General features: G+C 39.5%; 1 protein-coding gene across 7 annotated transcripts; it reads right to left on the bottom strand.

The window, feature by feature from the left end:
* Window positions 1-4579: 4579 nt before the first annotated feature.
* On the bottom strand, window positions 4580-21326 carry BZW1 (basic leucine zipper and W2 domains 1). 7 transcript variants are annotated; one of them, XM_027588376.1, is made up of 13 exons: window positions 20517-20618; window positions 19844-19917; window positions 17895-18071; window positions 16166-16260; window positions 15156-15221; window positions 14416-14551; window positions 13475-13584; window positions 13162-13332; window positions 12559-12705; window positions 11715-11853; window positions 9836-9958; window positions 9414-9437; window positions 4580-4798 (listed from the first exon to the last, which is right to left on the bottom strand). In XM_027588376.1, the coding sequence occupies exons 1-13, from the start codon at window positions 20600-20602 to the stop codon at window positions 4599-4601; spliced, it is 1548 nt and encodes a 515-aa protein (XP_027444177.1). In that variant the 5' UTR covers window positions 20603-20618; the 3' UTR covers window positions 4580-4598. The 7 variants fall into 7 exon arrangements, with proteins under 7 accessions (XP_027444177.1, XP_027444178.1, XP_027444179.1 ...); XM_027588377.2 differs by lacking the exon at window positions 20517-20618 and adding an exon at window positions 21011-21326 and having other exon boundaries at window positions 4599-4798; XM_027588378.2 differs by lacking the exon at window positions 20517-20618 and adding an exon at window positions 20730-20974 and having other exon boundaries at window positions 4599-4798.
* Window positions 21327-21708: the final 382 nt, after the last annotated feature.

The following is a 21708-nucleotide window of genomic DNA, read 5'->3' as shown; positions in this document are numbered from 1 at the left end:
AAGGATGTCTGATCTTGGCATTTCGGTTCAATAATGAACTGGAGATTCTATCCAAGGCAAATAGGCAAGAATTCCTCAGAAAGGAAGAAGAAAAATTCTCTATTTGCAAATGACATGAACTTGATATGTGTCAAGAAAAATCCTAAGGAATCAATAAAAAAAAAAAAAGAGAAAGAAAAATCCTAAGGAATCTACTGAAAAAACGCATTAGAACTAATAAATGAGTTCAGGAAGATTCTAAGATACAAGACCAATATATAAAAATCAATTTTTTGTATCTCTATGCACTAGCAGTGAATAATTTGAAAATGAAATTTAAAAAATTCCATTTACAGTAGCACCACGAAGAATGAAATATTTAGGGATAAGCTTAGCCAAAAAAGTTCAAGGCTTTACACTGAAAACTACTAAAACATCATTGAAAGAAATTAAAGAACATAAGTAAGTGGAAATACATTTCATATTCATGGGTTGTAAGACTTACTGTTGTTAAGATGGCAATACTCAAATTGATCTAAGATATAACAAGTCTTTTTTTTAAGATTTTATTTATTTATTTGAAAGAGAGAACAAGTGGGGGGAAGGGTGGTGGGGGGGAGAAGCAGATTCCCTGCTGAGCAGGGAGCCTGATGTGGGACTCGATCCCAGGACCCACGGATCATGACCTGAGCAGAAGGCAGACGCTTAATGGACTGAGCCACCCAGGCGCCCTAAGATGTAACAATTCTTATCAAAATCTCAGCTTCCTTTTTTGCAGACACGGATATGCTAATTCTAAAATGTACATGGAAATAGCCAAGATAATTTTATTTTTTTATTAGAGATTTTATTTATTTATTTATTTATTTGAAAGAAAGAGAGAGCAGGCAAGTGAGGGGAAGAGCAGAGGGACAGGGACAAGCAGACCCCATGCTGAGTGTGGAGCCCAACATGGAGCTCCATCTCATGACCCTGAGATCATGACGTGAGCCGAAATCAAGAGTTGGAGACTCAACCAACTGAGCCACCAAGGTGCCCCCAAGACAATTTTAGAAAAGAACAAAGTTGGAGGATTCACACTTTTCAGTTTCAAAACTTACCACAAAGCTACAGTGAGAATCAAGACTGGATGGTACTGTAATTAGGATAGACATATAGATCAATGGAGTTGAAATGAGAATCGAGAAACTGGGTATTTTTGAAAAAGGTGCCAAAACAATTCAAAGGGGAAATAATAATATTTTCAGGAGCTGTTGCTAAGACAACTGGATTTCTACATGCAAAGAGTGGGGTTGGATCCCTACCTCACACAACATAGAAAAATTAACTCAAAATGGATCATATACCTAAATGTCAGAACTAAAACTATAAAAAAAGCATAGGAATAAGTCTTTATGAACTTAGATCAGGTAGTGGTTACTTTGATAGGACAAGAAAGGACCTGGGATAAAAGACAAAAATAGATAAATGGGACTTCATACAAATTCAAATTTTTTTCTTTTGCTTCAAAGGATAGCATCAAAAAAATGAAAAAACAACCTACAAATAAAATATTTGCAAGCCATATAAAGAAATTATGCCCTTGTATGCAGAATATGTAAAGAAGTTTTACAACTCAATAATGAAAGGTAACCCCACTTAAAAATAGGCAAAAGATTTGAATAGACATATCTCCAAGGAATATATACAAACAGCCAAGAAGATATGCAACATTATTACTTATCAGGTTTCCTTGCAATTAACCAAAATGAGATAACACTTCATACTCACTAGGTCGGCTACAATCAAAGAGGCCAACGATAATGTGTTGAGGATGTAGAGAAATTTGCTAGAGGGAATGTAAAAATTGTGCATCCATTCTTTTTTTTTTTTAAGATTTTATTTATTTGACAGAGAGAGACACAGTGAGAGGGAACACAAGCAGAGGGGGAGTGGCAGAGGGAGAAGCACGCTTCCCGCGGAGCAGGGTTCCCGATGCGGGTCTCGATCCCAGGACCCTGAGATCACGACCTGAGCCAAAGGCAGACACTTAACCAACTGAGCCACCCAGGCACCCCTGTGCATCCATTCTGGAAAACATTTGGGTCCTTCTTCAAAAAGTTAAGATGTGGAGTTGCCATGTGGCCCAGCAATTCCATCCTAGGTATATACTCAAGAGAAACGAAAACAAATATTCAGGGGCGCCTGGGTAGCTCAGTCATTTAAGCATCTGCCTTTGGCTCAAGTCATGATCCCAGGGTTCTGGGATCAAGTCCCGCATAGGGAGCAGGGAGCCTGCTTCTCCCTCTTCCTCTGCCTGCAGCTCTGCCTGCTTGTGCTGTCAAATAAATAAAATCCTAAAAACAAAAACTCAGATCTGTCTATTGTTGCTTTGTAATGCTCAGCAAGTCCGTTGTTCATCTTCATGGTCCAAAAGCCCTGTTTGAACCCCAGTCACCATGCCCATTTCCCAGCTACAGGCAGGAGAAAGGGAAGACATGACCTCTTCAAGGCCACTGGAAATAGCCCATTCCACCATCCAGAACTTAATCATGTGGCCATACTCCTAGTCTCTCCGAGGGAGGCTAGGAGATACTTTTTGAGCAGTCATGTGTCCAGCTAAAAGTTGGGGATTCTAAGAAAAAAATCAGGGAATATCAGGGAACACTGTTAGTTTCGGCCACACAGGTGTACAGTGCTGGGGATCTACCTGTTATATTAGTTTTTTTAAATTTTAATACAGTGCCCTTACTCTTACCATATCCACCAGTCCACAGGCCCCACCTCTTTTCCCTAACTTCTGCAGATGGTAAACCTGTTTTCTGCTGTGTTTAAGGGCAGTCACCTGGCGGTGTAAGTTAAGGGGAGCACATAGAGAAGGTGGCTACTCCTTTTAGACTCCAATAGTCTCATCTGTTTTCAGCCCTGCTCCTTGCCTTAAAAGAAACCAGTGCCCCCAACTTCTGACACTTCCCTTGGTCCTGTAGTATTGATCTAAGTTATGGCTGGCTCTCCGCTGCACTGCAGGGGCTTAGCAGAACAGAGAAAGCTAAAGCCACACCAATTGGTCACCTATCCGCTTGCTTTCTTTCAACATGATTTATCTGTCATCTACCATCGACTCTTTGTGGGTTTCTAACTTTTACATGGTTATTCGAATGGACATTGACTGGGTACTTGACCACACTCACAAAACATGGCTTCCGTTCTTGCTACTGGGCCATGAGGATTTCAGTTCATCTTGTGTCTCTTTCTACAGTGGCTAAGGCAAGCATGATGGCTTTTGGGACTTTAATTACCTTCTACTAGTTCAAATCAAACAAGAAACCTGGATTCAGGGCTTTAGTAGTGTCAGTAGCTTTTTGCTCTAAGAACAGCCACAGTTCACGGACTGATTATTAGGACAGGACTGTTTTAAGTACCTTCCTTTCATTTTAAGTATTTTATTGTGAACTTCTCAACCACTCCATGAGATAGGCATCATTCAACCACTGTAATTCTTATTTTATAGACGCAGAAAACAAGGCTTGGAGGTTGAACTCTTTGCCCAGTGACACAGCGAGTAGCTGAGTATCTTTCTCCAACGTTTCACGTAGGCACATACAGTCTGTTTTGTTCAATGTTAGGGAGTACAAACCGTATTTTTTTGAAGTGTAATTTGTCTCCCATGGTTTTAATCATTTACAGATTATGTAACCTTTGAAACCAGACACTCCGACTTGCCAGTACCTACCGTGTCCTTGGTTTTGCACTCACCTCACTCTTGATTACCTATCTCCTCCTGTAAACCTGAATTTTGGTATCCAATTCTGTTTATTACCATAGTGCTAAAACTCAGCAGAGCATCGGACAACATGCATTTACAATTTGTTGGCTGACAGGTTCTTCTACTTTGGTCACTTGTCATAGACATCCTCACCACAGGACAGACGTATCTTGGATTTAACCTTGGGCTAAGTTGCTTCTAAATATTTACCTATTTCTAATTCACAGAACCTCGTGCTTGCAACAACCCCTCGTTTTTCGTATCAACTTCAGTATTCTGACTAAACCCAGGAAGTAATATTGTGCATGTTCTCACTTCTTCACTTACCTAGTATTTAATGCTTGCTACCTGACAAGTACTATTACATGCTAGGCATATAGGGGTGAATGAAAAAAAGGCGGATTAAGCTAAAGAATTAATCATGCAGGTCTCTCCTGGCAAAAAGGTCTTAAAACTGTTTTACTTGCATTCAGAGACTACTCTGTTAATAGGTGCCGGTGGCCTGAATTAGAGTGGTGGCACTGGAGTTGGGGAGTTGAAATGGACAGAACTTGATCCATCAGACGGGAGGGCTGAAAGGGAAGTGAGCTGAAACTTTCCAGGGCAGGTAGATGGCACTTTTATGAAGTGAAACACTGAATATTTTTTGACCGTTTGGATGAGTCTGAAGTATATGTGAGCCAAACAAAAGCAAAAGCGGCCTGAAGAAAAAAGTTCTCTGGAGGCACAGGCCTTCTGATGGTATTTAAAACACCAAGGGAAAACCGAAAGGACCAAGACGAGAACTGGAGCCACAGCCAACTCCAGTGCGTCAAGGTTATTAGAACAACCAATGCAACAGTCATTGCTTCTCTCTTTATGTTAACAAGGAGTCTCATGAAATTTTATTCCATTTCAAGGGTACAGACAAGCAGCAGATTTCACAGTTAACACAGAAATAATGCAGCAATGTAATTACTGGTTTGGATGGCTGTACTTGAGGTGGTTCTGAGTGCCAACAACTATCTGGAAGGTCAGCTATCCAGTTTTCTCCGTTCTTCAACTGTTTGCCATGCCGGGGTCCATTACTCCTAACTAGAATGGAAATGAGGTGTATTTACAGAGAAAATATTAAGATGCCAGAGAACACAGAATAGAGGCCTCAGTCTATAATGGGTCACTTATTTCCCTAATAGGTTAACCTCTAAGTCAACTGCGTAAGCACAGCCTTCGGGATTTCAGCTTTAAAAAATGGTTTAAACTATTTTTGTCCTTAGATATTGTAAGACAGTTACACTGACTGGAAACTCCTGAAACGGAATAGCTCAATTATATTTGATAAGTTTGTCACAACCCAAAATCATTGTATACACTTAACGCACAGTTCCCAAGCCTGCCATCAACAGCCATCAACATTCTGTCATCGTTTGAACAAGGTATCGGTCCCTCCAGATAGTCTATGAAACAGAAGACTCAGCAGATTTCTCACCAGTGTTTCCTCATGGCACTACAGTGGGCACCACAAGCAGGTGAGCTTTTCATTTAAGTTTCTTACTAAAAATTACTAAGGTGACAGTGATTGAGTGCATCTGTAAATATCCTCATCCTTTTCTTTTTTTAAAGATTTTTATCTAAGAGAGAGAATGAGAGAGAGAGAGCGCATGAGAGAGGGAGGGTCAGGGGGAGAAGCAGGCTCCCTGCCGAGCAGGGAGCCCGACGCGGGACTCGATCCCAGGACTCCAGGATCATGACCTGAGCCGAAGGCAGTCGCTTAACCAACTGAGCCACCCAGGCGCCCTCCTCATCCTTTTTTCAATTCATTAAGAGGTGAGACTATGCTCCTAGAATGAGAAAAAATTATTTTAAGTGCATGGAAAATAAAAGATTGAACTTGCCAAGTCAACCAGAGAAAGACAATTATCATATGGTCTCTCTCACTCATATGTGGAATTGAGGAAACAAACAGGGGATCATAGAGGAAGAGAGGAAAAAACAAGACGAAACCAGAGAGAGAGACAAAGCGTTAAGAGACTCTTAGAGGAAACAAACTGAGGGCTGCTGAAGGGGATGGGGGATGGGCTAACTGGGTGATGGGCATGAAGGAGGGCATGTGTTGTAATGAGCACTGGGTGTTACATAAGACTGATCAATCACTGACCTCTACCTCTGAAACCAATACATTATGCTGTACTGTATAACTAACTGAATTTAAATAAAAGAGATTAAAAAAAGAATTGGATTTGATATGGCTGCTCACTGCCCAGTTAAAAAGGGAGAAAAAGTTGGGAAGCCTTTCTAATCCACATCGTGTCATACAATTATGCATGGCTGGGTTTAGACACAAATCTACTGCAATTCATTTTTAAACAAAAGCCAATTATAAATTCATTATTTTGAAGTCAAAAGTACTTATATCTTTTAGAGTCCACTTAAATAAAGCCTACTGAAAAACTTATATTTTAAACCTTTAGGCCTCAGTAGGCTGGTGAATAGAAACACCTTCTATCAATACTAAAGGACAAATACTTTACATAAAAAAAAAAATCATAGCAAGGCAATTTACCAGAATTCCCACAGAAATGCTTAGCCTACTTTACATGGTACCTGTAAATAGCATCTGAGGAAAATTTTCACAAAGGTAGTTCAGTAGTCCAAGTGATAATGAACACTAAAATGTTGGCATGTTACACTTAAAGCCAACCAATATTTGTCAGTTCCCAATCTCCTGTAAAGTTTCATTAGTAAAATTTCAATACCATTATCCATGTGTTATGCCTAACAACTTTAAACCATTCACCTAGGATTTTAATTGATTTTTATAGATTGGAAGGATCCCAAATGATTCTACTTATGATACATTTACAATCAAGAACCTGTTAAGACCTTCAAAGCCAATGTGGAATGATATGTCTGTTGTCTATGGTGGGCTGGAGTGTAAAGCCCAACTGTTAAGACTGGCAGAAAAAAAATACTATCTCAGGATATGGATACACGTAAAGATATGTTTGCCAATGCAAAGGTCTAACATTAGGTACCCTCCTCTTTAAAAAAAGATATATTAGGTCATGCATTCACAATAGGGGTGATGTCACTGCCAAGTGGGACCAAAAACAAAAAACATAAAAATCACCCTTACTCTTTTTCATGTATAAAGCAGATACATCTCTCAGTCACATGCATTTCCTCTCACCTCCATCACTATGCTATGTCCAAATATGCTGTGGCATTTTTGGTATTTGGAATTTTCTAAGAACAGAGTAATAAATATCTCTAGGACAATACTTCCAGAATAATTAAGAAACCTATGATCAGCTCTAAACACATATTTAATTATGGCACCTAAGGAGACTTATCCTTAGAAACCAACACCAAGTTTGGAAAATCAACTAACATTTATCCAATCATAATTAGAAGTACAATTTTAACATCTAGATTAAGCATTACATATTTGAGGCCTTAGGTGGGCAATGGCAGCTGAGTTCCAAAATTACCACTTAAAATTCAAAATGAAAATCTGCAGTCTTTAGGAAGCATTCCCTTTCTTTACACTATACTGTCACAGGTGACTTATCCATTTACTATAATACTGAGGTAAGTAAATACTACTTTGTCATTATGAAGAAAAAAACTACGATCAAAGATCATAATGTAGTTCTGGAAGACTACACACTCTTTCACTATACACAGTATATAATAAAATAGGGTACACTTTGTATGACAGTAACATGCAATGGTTTGGCTGTAGAAATAGTAAATGTAGTTTCCACTACATCAGAATTCTGTGCGGGTGTTTACGGTTTGGGGGTCCTAAGGATGAGGAGTTATTCAATGCTTACACAGTAGAGACGTCTGAACGCGTAACATACAGCTACTCCTAGGTATTGACATGGGATATATAAAAAAAATTAAAGAAGACTGTCCTATAACCTAAGTGTAAGGATGGACTTTATTTTTTAAAAAAAGTCTTTTGAGGACTACAAATTACAAAGTAAAAGCAGATCACTATGTAGAAACCTAGTGAATACATTTTGCCTGTGCATGAAAACTTTATCAAAATTATTCATTTAACAATTTCACCCCATTCACAATGGTATCAGTTATAATGTTCTTCATAAGGTTATATATTACATGTTATTCCCTCAAGATGAACTTTTAAACACCAAATTCTTGGCTCATAAGAATGGCACCTTTGAAAGGGGCAATTTCCATTCAGTCTCTGGTGGCATTATTCCACGCTAGTTTCTTTCATCAAGAAAAAAAAACACCTTTCAAAATGTTCACTTTTAACATGATGTCTCTCCACCAAAGTGGTCGTATTTTGTTTTCTAATGACTACATATATATATATATATATATATATATATATAAAATATATATATGGGTAGCAGCAAGAAAAGAAAAATGGAAATTAAAAGGCAGCCATTAAAATAAATGGATCAATTGTATAGAAGAGATATTTGGCTCATGGCAATTTAAAAAGATGGCAACTCAGGTATGTTAATAGCCAGGTGCCTGAGCTGTGAGTATGTTAAGGGAATGAAGCTGATCCAGTATGATCAAGTGGGAATATATTACCATTGCACTTCATTCTTTACAACAAATACTCTAAGCCAAGAGGAAATGAGTTACATTTAGAGTCTCAATTAGAACATGCTGACCACTTAGTATTTAACAACTTACTGGGGTTAGTATAGTCATTTCCTTTACTCGCACTATTTTTATTTATTTTTTTAAAAAGTAATCTCTACACCCAATGTGGGGCTTGAACTCATGACCCCGAAATCAAGAGTCAAATGCTCTACCAACTGAGCCAGCTAGGCACCCCTAACTCACACTCTTTTGAATCCTTTCCTTTCAATTGAAGTGCATGACAAGTGTGAAATACTTTAAATGACAAGATTTTCCTAAGGTACATTTGAAAATGGTTGTAATGAAAAGAATATCCACCTGTTTTGCCTGGAAAGATACAAACTGAATGCAGAAGTTTCTCAATGGGAAAAAGCTCAACTTTCTTCTTCCCACAACCTCTGCCTCATACAATTTCCCAAAGAACTCACTCTTAAGCTTGTTCTCAATGGCTTTACTAACGAATGAAAACCAGAGAACAACCAACCAAGCTCAAGGACATCAGGGGTTAAAAATGCAAGAAAATATCAACATGCAAGCAATGGTCCAAATACTCAAGATTCATGTTAATGAATTCAATTACTGTATATGAGATTCTCATTGATGAGCAGGGCTTTGGGCATACCAAATTATCACACAAATCATTGCCTTTTGAGACTTTGGATACTTTTACAGTTTAATTTGCAAACAGAATTTTTATAACAAATTATTTTTAACCAAATCATATCTTGAAAACTGTTTATATAGAAAACCCAGGGAATAAAGTGAACTGTTCATTGTGGAAGGCCTTAAATTACATTATTACAGTAGAAAATACAGGAGGTAGAAGATAACTGAAAAGACTAATGCAACATTAGATTCAAATCTATAGCTCCTGTAGCTACTTAAAACATGGTTTTAGAAACTAAACCCAACATTTCCAGTAACCATAGAAACAGTTAAAATAAAATTTGCCATGAAAGCCCTTATATCATGCTTGATATAGGGAGGTAGGAAGATGTAAGAACCAGGACACATGAGACATGACATTTTATCTACAACTCCTGTTTGCTTTACTGAGGGTGTAGTTTCAAAATTCAGTCACCTTCTTCAGCTTCAGACTCAGATTCTAGAAAAGGGGAAAAATGCAGTCAAGCATTATATAAATATCAGAAAGCAGAAGTTCCCATTTATAACTTTGAAGCTCTTTATTACAATTAAGTAATTATATTAATAATCCCCTACTTATGAGGGGAATATTCAAAAGCCTTCATTTGTAAACCTAGTATTTACTAAATAGTCTTAAAATTTTCAATTTCCCTTGTAAGTATGTTAGTATATTGGTCAAGCCAAAGTCAAGTTCTCTCCACCTGTCTTAAAGCAAATGAATATTTGCAGGTTTGTCACGAACAAAAATCTGTACTCAAGGTACAAAATGATATCTCAAAAACGGTAGCACATTGTATGGCCGCATTAAAATTAGTTCTCGGGCTTTACCAAACAAACTGCACTAAGGAAAAGACTTACCTTCTTCAGCATTTTTGAGCCATTCTACAAACTTTTTCATTTGCTCAAGGAAGACACTTTTCCCCTTTGCAACATGTGCATCTTTATACCACTTCAGAATGGGCTCTTCACTCAGGACTTCAGCTATAAAGAGAGCAATCATTACATTTGGGAGTTTTCAGGCAGTCAGAAGCCATTTAACGTGCAAATGCCTGCATGGCGAAAAAAAGCCTACTGAAAAGTTAGGTATGAACAATTACTGTATTCAAAACACTCAACTGGTTTCTTCAATTTTTAAAGGCAAGCCCTCTATTAAGAAATGCTTTATCAGGGGCGCCTGGGTGGCTCAGTCGTTAAGCATCTGCCTTCGGCTCAGGTCATGATCCCAGGGTCCTGGGATCAAGCCCCGCATCAGGCTCCCTGCTCTGCGGGAAGCCTGCTTCTCCCTCTCCCACTCCCCCCGCTTATGTTCCCTCTCTCGCTGGTCTCTGTCAAATAAAATCTTAAAAAAAAAAAAAAAAATTGCTTTATCAACTTGTTGCCAACATATGACCTGCAACTAGGAAAAACACTTATTAAACCAGTGATTCTCTCAACTGAAGGCAATTTACACCCCCCTTTGCTGGGACATCTGACAATGTTTAGAGACATTCTTGGCTGTTACACTGGGGAGATATGCTACTCAACACTCTACAATGCACAGGACTGTTACCAACTAGAGTTAAATGGCCCAAAATACCAGTTGTACCAAGGTAGAGAAACGTTGCGATAAACTATCAGGGATACGCAATAAATGACCAGGGGTATCTGACGGATTACATTAAAATTTTTAGGTGTGAAAATGGTACTGTGGTTTTACTAAAAACAAAAAAAAGTCCATGTACTTTATAAACCCATACTTTTGAAAAATTAAAGGTTTCTAGGATTTGTTTACAAATAATTAGAGTGGGAGGAGGATGTAAATGGGGGTACACTTTCAAGAAACCTAACTATAACCAAAGCATGGAGTACTTACTTAGGAGTTCATTACCCTATTCTTTCTTAAAAACAAAAAATTCTGGAGATGGGGACATAGACCTCTGTTCTAAGTTTAGAATATAGGAACCATCAAAATCATTTATGTAAACTAGGTCATGGAAATAATACGTGTGCACACAAACTACACTTACTGGGGTCAAACTGGTCTGATTTATGCAGAATCGAAGAAAACATTACTAACAACCATAGTAAACTAAATATTGCAATGGACTCTCTCCCAACAAAGTCCTTACCTTTCTTAACCACTTCAGACCAGTTTTCTGAAATAGGATCACAGAAAAGAGAATAACTGAAACAGGTTTTATAATAAGCATTGTGAACTGGTCTTAAAAGACAAGTAAAAGTCTACTTTGGGTAATGGGGTAGGATGAAGGGAAGTCAGCTTGTCATGGGCCAAAGACTAGAGAGATTTGGAGACTACGTCTGGGGAAGAGAACTGGTAGAGAATGGGAGGTGAAGTATGAGGCCACATCAAGAAGATTTTAGGTTTTAACTTAATATGATTTAGAGATGTTTTGATATTAATGGACTAAAAAATACCCAATTTAATTAGAAACAATTTTGTCCTATGATTAGAGTAAAATATTTCATGGAGCTGATGTTCAGACAACTATTCCTTGGAATTATTAGGGAGTATTCTAGGATTTTTTTTTTTTTTAAGAATTTATTTGAGAGAGAGAGAGAGGAGGGTGCGGGGGGGGGAGGAGAGAGAGAAGCAGATTCCCTGCTGAGTGTGGAGCCCCACAGGGGACTCAATCCCAGGACCCTGAGATCAGGATCCAAGCCGAAGTTAGACATTTAACTGACTGAGCCACCCAGATGCCCCTAGGATTTTTATCACCAAATTTAAAATTTAAATTACCTTTATAAAAAAGCACCACGATTTTCTGGAAGGCTTTCATGAAATGAATGTTGTCATAGCAATACTCCTGAATCTTCAGTAACAGAGTCAGCTCAGACTGACCTTGAGTAGTAAAGGCAGCAAGTAGAGGGCTGTATTGCTTTTAAAGGGAAAAGAGAAAAAGTCTTGTCATTTATTATGACCCTCCATTCCAAAATTCCTAAAATACAAAACAGACCTTTTAAAATCACTGTGAATTATATCCCATGTAGTGGAAACTAAAACAAACAAATAAATAAAACAAAACAGAAGAATCTACTAAGCATCTAAGTCAAATAAGCAATACTGCACCAGGGATTCCAGACAACTGTCAATACGATGTTAATAATTTAGAGAATAAAAAAGGAGTGCTCTTATTTTCCAATATTCCCTCAAAAGCAAACACCAAATTGCAGGCATATGCTATTTTTAAATGTGTATTTGTTTTTTTAAATTTTTTTATTGTTATGTTAATCACCATACATTACATCACTAGTTTTTGATGTAGTGTTCCATGACTCATTGTTTGTGCATAACACCCAGTGCTCCACGCAGAATGTGCCCTCCTTAATACCCATCACCAGGCTAACCCATCCCCCCACTCCCCTTAAACGTGTATTTGTTTTTAACCTGTGAACCAAAGAAAGGTGAAGTCAGACTTTTTAAAAGATTATCAATAGTTTATAACTATCACAAATAGTTATTTGTCTACTCACTGGTGGTTATCCCCAGGAACCACAGGATGTGATACATCCTCTAAGTACAGTAACACCTCACTTATCCCCACTAAAAAGCAGAATGTTTTGCAAAGGCATAGTTCTAATACCTTCAAGTGCTTGATGGCTTGCTCTGCTACAAGCTCTTCCTTTTTGTTCCATTCCACGGTGCTCATTACGCTGGACCAGACTATTCCAATGACAACGGGTTCTGGGATGTTGTTTTTTTTCATCTCCTCCTTGACATACAAAATTATCTGCAAAAAGATCGATTTTAGTAAAAGAAATCAATTTTGGTATGTACACTCTACACATCAAACTCAGACCTTATACAAAAACGTAAAACCACCTTTCCATGCAATTGGCAATGACCACATGTGTGCCACATGTGATCAGAGAACTTTTAGAACTGGAAGGGATGGGCCTGTAGTCCAAACCTTAATTTACACACAGGCAAACTGGCTAGGAAAGGACGGAGATGGAAACAGATGATCTATCCACTGGCTTGCACTCTACAAAATCCCCAAGCATTTCAATTTCTGGGCACTAATAAAAGCACGAAATATGAAAAATGACGAAAAGCCCCAGGCATAACATCCTATAGCTATTAATTAAAACCCACTCTGGTGAAATACTTTAAAACTAGTCAAGCGAATAAACATTTTCTTAGCCAGAAAGAAATCATTAAGATGGTTTAAACAAAAATATCTTACATCCTTAAATGGATCACCACGGGACATCTGTTCCTGAAGTTCTTTCTGGAGTTCCTTTCGAGCTCCTATGGTTTGCTGATTTCGAACATATTCTGAAAGTTCTTTCAAGCCTGCCTCAGTAAAATACTTAGTGAAGTGTTCAACGCTTTGTTTATTGGCAGGAAAAAGTTCCTGAAAGGAGAATTTAATTTGATTAAACGGTCTTTAATCCTATCAAGAAAAACACCTCCTCTCTTCACAAATTAGAAATGAGAAAATTCCCTTGTTACACCAAGTGTTGGCAAGAATGGGAAGAATGAAACAAATTACAAACCATCAGTCTGTTATCCATGCTGACTTTCCGAAGACTTGCAGCTACTGCATTGATATCTTTTTCATTTATCCATGATTTAAAGAGCTTTACAGCAAAAGCTGCTGAAACCCCTGTAGAACAAGAGAGCTTACTTAACAGAAGTGTAAGTGGATTTCAACCACTCTTATCTCATTTCAACCACACAGAATTACTCACTTTATCCCTAAACTTCCTTCTGCCACTAAGCTGCTTACCATTTCACTCCAATTTCTCTCTTTTATCATTTGTTAGTTATGTATTTTAGTCGTTAAACTGCCTTTGAAATGTGTAAAATGAGGGTAATAGTACTGACACTCAGACAGGGTCATTGTGGGAAATAAGGCACATTAAGTACTTAGTACTCTAGTTGAAAAAAAGTTAGTTTCTGGAGCGCCTGGGTGGCTCAGTCGTTAAGCGTCTGCCTTCGGCTCAGGTCATGATCCCAGGGTCCTGGGATCGAGCCCCGCATCGGGCTCCCTGCTCAGCGGGAAGCCTGCTTCTCCCTTTCCCAAATAAATATAAATATAAATAAAATCTTAAAAAAATTTTTTTAAATAAAAAAAGTTAGTTTTTTAACTGTAGAGAATTATTTAACTATGAAAATGACAACAGGGACCTTATTTTCTTTTTGGCTCAATATTTCCCCCAACCGGAATTATTATTTCTGGGTTTCCCTCCCACTTCTTTTTATGTTATAACCACATTTTGTCTGAGCTTTGGATATCTGCTGTATGCCTAAAGATAGCCAAAGGTATACATGAAATATCTAATGAATTTTATTAAATTTAAGGATAGTTAAGAAAACTATCCCACAGCTGTATCTACATAAACTATATCCTAGCTTTTGTATCAGTTCACATCTTTCATGCTCTTATCTATCCCCTCAGCCAAGGAAAGACAACTCTTTACTAAAGGCTGATTACCTTCTTTAACCAAATTCTCATTATAAAGGCTATTAAGAATGGATGCATTAAGTGTTCCATTAGCCAGAAGAACACCAGTCAACATAGCCAGCTTGTTCCTCTCCGACTCTGAAAAACCCTTTAAGAACAGCAGCAGCTATAAAAGTAAATAATTAAAGGTTAAAAGAGCAATTACATTACATAAAGAGAAGCAGTAAGGCAAACTATATTGGTTACAAGTGTGGGCTCTGGGCTAACCATCCAAATTTGTATCTCAGTTGCAATAGTAGCTGAGTGATCCTGGGAAAGTTACTTAACCTCTGTGCCTCAGTTTCCTCATAAGTAAATGTGGATAATAAAACTTGCCTCATAGGGTTTTTGTATTAAATGAGTTAATAACTACAATGGTGCCTGAAATGTGATGTTATTATTACATTACTACATTTTTTGGTCTGCCTATATACAGAATACCTAAGACTCCAATAACAAGTATGTTAAATTTCTTTCTCAATATGCTTAGCTCTGATCCTCTACCCCCTACCTTGAACAGACCCCATTTTGATCTTTAGCCTTTTGTCACTTGTTTGGACACAAAGCTAAGAAATATTATATAACAAATTAAACTAAATGATACACTCCCAAACCACATTTCAGGCCTATGTAAACAGCTAATCATTTCAAACCTGTGGCAGTATTAAGATACAATGTTCTCCTCTTTGACCCCAACCTTTTGTTTCCATAAAGCATACTGTTCTTCATACCTTTTTTACTTCATCTTCAAAACCTTTCTCCAGGTATTTGTAGCGCCTGATTAACTTGTTAAAAACCTATTAAGAACAGTGAAGGAATTTAATAATTTCATAACTACAGATGCCAGATTCCTAAAAGATCTGAGTATCTCATAGTATCTTTTTAAAACATCAAAGTAAACCTTCCACTGGATGAGTTTACAAGCTGTTAAAGCCAGCTTAGGAAGAGTCTGTCAACTCCCAAACCCTACAATATACCGATCTTAACACTTAAGCCACCCCACAATAGATTTTTATTGCCAAATGTTAAAGCAAGGACTAATCATTGCTCAAATACAAGTCATTTACCCATTTGTTTTTTTTTTTTTAGTCATTTACCCATTTGTAGGATATTAACAGAGTAAGATCACAGAATATGGTTCTACTTTCCTAATGACACAGACAACAAATATCTAGGCTAGATACACTTGAATTCTTTGCTTACAATGACACAAACCTAACTATGTACGAAACCTTCAAATGAAATTTTGATTGGTAAGCTAATCTGCCTATAACCCATTCATCTTTAAGAAGTTATATGCAGGGGCGCCTGGGTGGCTCAGTCAGTTAAGTGTCTGACTTTGGCTCAGGTCATGATCTCAGGGTCCTGGGATTGAGCCCCTGCCTGTCCCTCTGCCCCTCCCCCTGCTCATACTCTCTCTCTCAAATAAATAAAATCTTAAAAGAAAAGTTATATGCAGAATAATTCTATGATGCAAATCATGACAAGGATATGATTTTCCTTTTCAGCTTGAGGTTTCTCTTAAAAATGGACTAACTCCAAAGGAACAAGTAGGAAAATAACTAATTCAATCTTTTCTGCTTTGTTTTCCTTAACCCATTTCATTATATTGCACCCAAAAGTATCTCTAAATCTTCAGTTCTAATTCCTTCAACTTTCCACCCACAACCTCTTAAAAGTAGACTATTCCTATTCAGATGGATAGCAGCTAACTGAAATAAATATGTAAAGTCTCATTTACCTGAGCAAATGCTTGCATGGTCTCTAGGTCTTCTTGTGCTGCGAACACACAGACATCTGTACGCATCATGTCATCTGCCAGTGTACCACCTGGGGCTAGGGTATATTTTACAAAAAATTTGCAGTGACATTTAAAATTAGTAATTGTTTCCATCTTACTTTAAGGATTCCCGTTATAAAATGAAACGATAAAAATTCTAAAAGATGACCTGAAAGCAAATTCAGTATCTTAGTAGGAACATGGCTAGTTGGTTCAGTATGTGTGAAAAAAGTGAAACAATTTAAGGGAATAACCCCCTTCAGCAATCCAATTAAACTTGCTGTACTAACCATTCAATAGTATCAAATCTGTCACACAAGTGGAGATGTTGAGTTGGTTTTGATAATGTAACTTTTCATACAGAAAACAACCCTTCAAGTTGCCAAAGAGGCTGGGCTATAAAAACCTACAAGTTAGAGACTTTATGTTTTACATACATTTGTACATATTTATGGATAAAGTGATGTCTGATATACACTTTGAAATCTGGGGAGACGGATGAAGTCAGTGGGGACACAACCAGACTAAGACCATTGACAATTACTGAAGCTGGGTAATAGACAAGAAGTTTGTTTCACTATTCTCTCTAGGGTATCTTCAAAAATTTCCTTAGTAAAGGTTTTAAAAAAAGAATTTTAAAAGAAGGCTTATTGATAATACTGTAACTAGAAAATGGATTTTTCTTACTATAAACTGGTAATGCAGTGGAAGGAAATACTCATTGGACTAGGCATTAGAACATATGAACATTCCTTGGTTCTACCACTGAGTAATTATTTGCATGTGAGTCACTAAAACCTCTCTAAGCCTCTACCCTGCAAGCTTACAAATAGAGTTCTGATTCTATCAGCCTGGCTGTGAGGGTCAATAGTTATCACTGTGAAAACATTTTGAAATATCTTAAAGAGCTATGGAAATGAAACTGCCATCATCATTTGAATATATATAGCTAAACGGCACATTCTCTTAAGATACCCTGAGCTGCTGAGGGTGGAGGTAGAAGTTAAGTTAGAGCAGTGCTGTGCAACAGAAACAGAATGTGAGCCACATGATGTAATTTCCTATCGTCTAGGAACTTTATTAAGAATATTAAAAATAAAAAGTGTAATTTTAATATACTCTAACCCCACATATCAAAAATATTGATTTTAACATTTCAGTATTCAAAATATTATTGAGAGGTCTTAACATTCTTTTTTCTATTAAGTCTTTAAAATCCAGTGTATATTTGACACTTATCGCACCTCTCAATTTAATTAGCCACATTCCACGTGATTGATAGCCACATGTGGGTAGTGGCTGATGTATTCAAGAGTGCAGTATTAGTCCTTAGGCATACAGAGGTAGTATTTCATAAGACAGAAGAGGTAAGGGTTTCTCCATTAACTAAGAATGTTCAAACACAACCTGGAATAATTATTGATTGGGGATGTATTAAGGACATAAGTATCAGAAAAGCCATCCCCAAGTGTTATGGTTTTGTAACAGATTTCAACTATAAAGCTAGACAAGGCACAAGGCAAGATAATTTGCTAAGTTACTATGATCTGGGAGGAAAAAATATGGAAAAATCCCAAAGAGGTAAAAAGCCAAAAACAAAGCCATCCCAATTTGACAGGACTGTCAAATAGTTCATATTCTGGATTCCACATAATCTCTATACGTTACACCTCCCACAAAACCCACTTACCCAGCATTCCGCCGGCCACCAGAATGTCAAAGAGTGTTTCTGCATATCGGCGGTAATCAAGTTTTGCTCCAGAAGCATCAAGAAACTTTGCTACTGCTTCCAAATCAGTACCAGTTTCAGTTAAGCCTTGAATAATACAGTCTTGAAACTGAGTAGGGTCAAACCTCTCTTTTTCATCTGGGGGGAAAACCCCACAACATTTAGTTTAAAAGGCTTACCAAAATGCCACAAAACCACCACCTTATGAAAAGTGTAAGTACTGAATAAATTAACCACATTTAGCACAATCTCATTTATTTCAACAGCTGGAAAACACAAACACAAGAAAAGACCTAACCATACACTCTCCGCAAATGCAAGGCACGACTGCCTAGTCACAAGAATTGTGTGGCTTTTTTCCCACTATTTTTTTTACATAAGTCTCATAAACGAGTTAAACGAGCTAGTGTGTTCCTACGGCCAGGAGACAATTTCTACCCTGAATGCTCTCCTATTGCCTCTGGGCTTTTCTGAAATTTAGGACATCCTCTAAATTTCAGGTAAATTTTTTTCTTGAGTGAAATTTTGTCCAAACACTGGAACTCTTCATTCTTTTCTTTAAATGCCCATAACACTTTCTATGTTGTTGTTGTTGTTTTTTAAATCATTCATTTGGTACTTAACAGTGCCTTACACACATATCCAGCCTTTCCTGAGGTGCTATCACACACTCCATGAGAGGGTTTGACTTCCCTATCTAGGTTAGATGCTATCTTAATTTTCACACAGCACCAGAGTGATCAATTCCTCCCTGCTTGTCCAGGACTTTCCTGTTTTAGCACTGAAAAGCCTATGTCCTGCGAACTGTGTTCAGTCCCAGACAAATTCGGATGATTGTTCATGCTACCCAGAACCCCATCATCAAAACTAGGAGGGCATGAGTGATCTCAATCTGGAACTGGGGAAGTGACAGCTCTTTCACTTGCCAGTAACAATAAAATTACTTGACACTACCACATACGCAAGAGGATACAGACTTCCCCCATCACTGCTGAAATGCTCTGGTTTCCAACTTCTGTTCCTCCTCTTGAGGAAATTTACTAGGTTAAATCTAAAAAAATTTGCGAAGGCTAGAATCGAATCTTCTTCAGTCTCCCCACTACAAGAGGGCAGTCTATTATCAGGGATTACAAGACTCTGTAAATACACATCTCAAAGTGTTTGTTACCCAGGGCAGAGAAATAATTTATAACCAGTAGCTGACCCAGTTCTATTTCCTCAAAATTTCCTGTAAAATACGGTCAGTATGTGTTTTTGAGCAATAACACTGAAAGATTTTGGGGAAAGTATTATGCCCAATACAAAATATACCTGAGACCACATCTCATTTAACTTTGTATCACTAGTATAGTGCCTTGCTACAGAATTAAATATTCACCTAACCACCCACTAACAGGAGCAGTTAACATAATCCTAGTACTTTTCTTACTAAGTCTGTGAGAAATATTTAATTTCAAAGGATATTACAGTGTGAACTCTGTTCCATAATTAACTTCCATGCATAAGGTCTGGTTTTTCTCTCACAAACCTTCACAAAGTTTGGGAGGAATTAGCAATCACATTAGGAGCTCTCCTTTCATAAGTTAACTTTTTCCCTCAACCATAAGTCTGCTTGAATAAAACTTAGCTAGTGAAAATGCACTCCATACTTGAAAAAAATGTACTTTAGCAATAAAAAGACCATTCAGTAACCTGCTTAAAGATATATATGTTGATACTAAAAACTAAAGGCTTAGAAAAACAGTAGAAATATTAAGGATATTATCTGAAATGGCAGTCAACTAGAAATTCAAGTTCCTTTCTGGTATTTTCTCTTAAAGTTTACTATTAAGAGAGTGCCTGCCAGAGAAACCAAGATATAAAAGTTATTCTGGAAGTTTGAAGAGAGATATTAAAACATAAATATTTACCTCTTTTTCTGGTTTTAAAACGCTGGCCTGATAGCGTTGGCTTTTGCTGCTTTTGATTATTCATAAAAGACACCCTAAGAAAAGAAAAATAAGGCCTTAATTACCTTTGCCTGAATTAAATGTAACTTCAAACCTGCATTTCTCCCTACAAGAAACCCTTTAAAGATGTGGTGCACACTTTTTTAAATGACTTTACAGCTCCATAGTGACCGGTGGCAAATCACCCATCATAAACATAATTGTTTGGTTTCCTCCTTGTTCCTCTTTAAATTCCCCTACGTATTCCACTACTTCTAAGCACCACAGTAGGCTAAAAGAGATTACCACCATAGTCAGGAGGTATCCAAAACGTGTACGTCCATTTTCAGACACCGGCAAAGGCGAATCCCTTCTACAGAGGGGCTTATGAGCAGCACCAGCCTACCAAGTCGTGCCTGTGACCGCAGCGGCCGCTTGCACCACTCCAGCCTGCAAAATGAACTGGGAGCCGGCCTAGCCTCCTTTGCCCCATACCCTGCAATCCAAGTCTCCTCCCCGGGCACGTGTCTCCCCCTCCACACCCTTCCTGTGTCTGCCGCTCGAACGCGATAACGCGCCCCCACCCCAGGACCCCCTTGGCCAGCGCGGGGCGCCGTAGGGGCTGCTCCTGGCCCGCAGCCCCTTCCCCACTGACCCCGTTGCCGGCGGTGGCGGCCGCCGCAACGAGCGCACCACAGGAGCCGAGGCGCTTCGCGCCGGGGGCCCCGCCGCCCCGTACATCCGCCCGCCCTCCAGCGAAAGCAGCGGCGGTGGAGGCGGCCGCAGAGGTGGTGGCAGCTCCTCCGCCCCGCCCGCCAGAACCCCCCACGCGTACATCACCCAACAGAGGCCGCAGCGGCTTTGTTACCCAGACGGGGCAGGACGGCAGCGGGGGCCTGCCTCGGCCACTGCCTCGGTCTCCGGTGCCGCAGCGCACACCCGGGCCCCACGTTCCGGCCCGGGCCGCAACCCCTCGACCTCCCTGCGGAGGCGGCGGTGGCCCTCGAATCCAGGCCCCGGATCCGGCCTGACCTCATGCGGCGGCCTCCGCTCGGGCCCATTCAAGCCCGGCCGCACCTGACCTGCCACCCGCCCCGTCCGACGTCCGGCCACAACCTCGGCCAGGGCCAAGCGGGCGTCGCGCCTCACCGAATTTAAGGCGAAGAGAAAAGAGCCAGAAATCCTCGATGTGGCGGCAACTGTGGCGGTGTCTCCTCTGCGACCGGAACTAACGCGAGGAGGAGGGAAGAGGTGTCACCCCCGCCCCGGCCGGCCTCCTATCGCGAGATTTCTTCCCCTAGTGTCCTCCCCCGCCACCCTCTCTGTCGCGGCCTTGAGCCTCCGCCTTTTCCATTCCGTGGGGTTCGGGGTGGGACAGTAGGAAAGGAGAGGAAGGAGAGTTTTCAAGGCTTCTTTGTTTCTTTATTGGGTTCCAGGTTTTCCGGAAACTTATCCTAGACTAGCCTCTCTTTTTTCCTTCTCCGCTTCATCCGGCCTCTTAGCACATGGAAGGGTTAGAAGAGCAAATACCCCGCCCCCACCCCCTCCAGTCCTGAAGAAGTTGGACACGTCTGTCCGGAGTCCCTTCCCGTAGACGTTCCCCCCACCCCCAGGGCAGGAAGTTGAAGTCCCAGGGCCGGTTGCGCTTGGTCCCTTATGGAGCGGTGACTAAGCTTGGCCTAGGGGCGGTCTGCCGACCTGGGCTCCCGCCGGGGCTGGTACAACTCGCCCAGGTTAAGTCCGAAGCGGGGTGACTTTGCTTTGCGGTGCTGGCGGGGTGGGTCGTGCACTGCCTCTCAGGAGGGAGGGAGATCCAGATGGAGGGGTTCAGAAGAAAATCTGCCCTC

The sequence above is a fragment of the Zalophus californianus genome, chromosome 3 (genome assembly GCF_009762305.2).
Source record: "Zalophus californianus isolate mZalCal1 chromosome 3, mZalCal1.pri.v2, whole genome shotgun sequence".
NCBI lineage: Eukaryota > Metazoa > Chordata > Mammalia > Carnivora > Otariidae > Zalophus > Zalophus californianus.
Note: the sequence above shows the minus strand (reverse complement) of the source record. Positions and strands in the feature narration are given on the sequence as shown.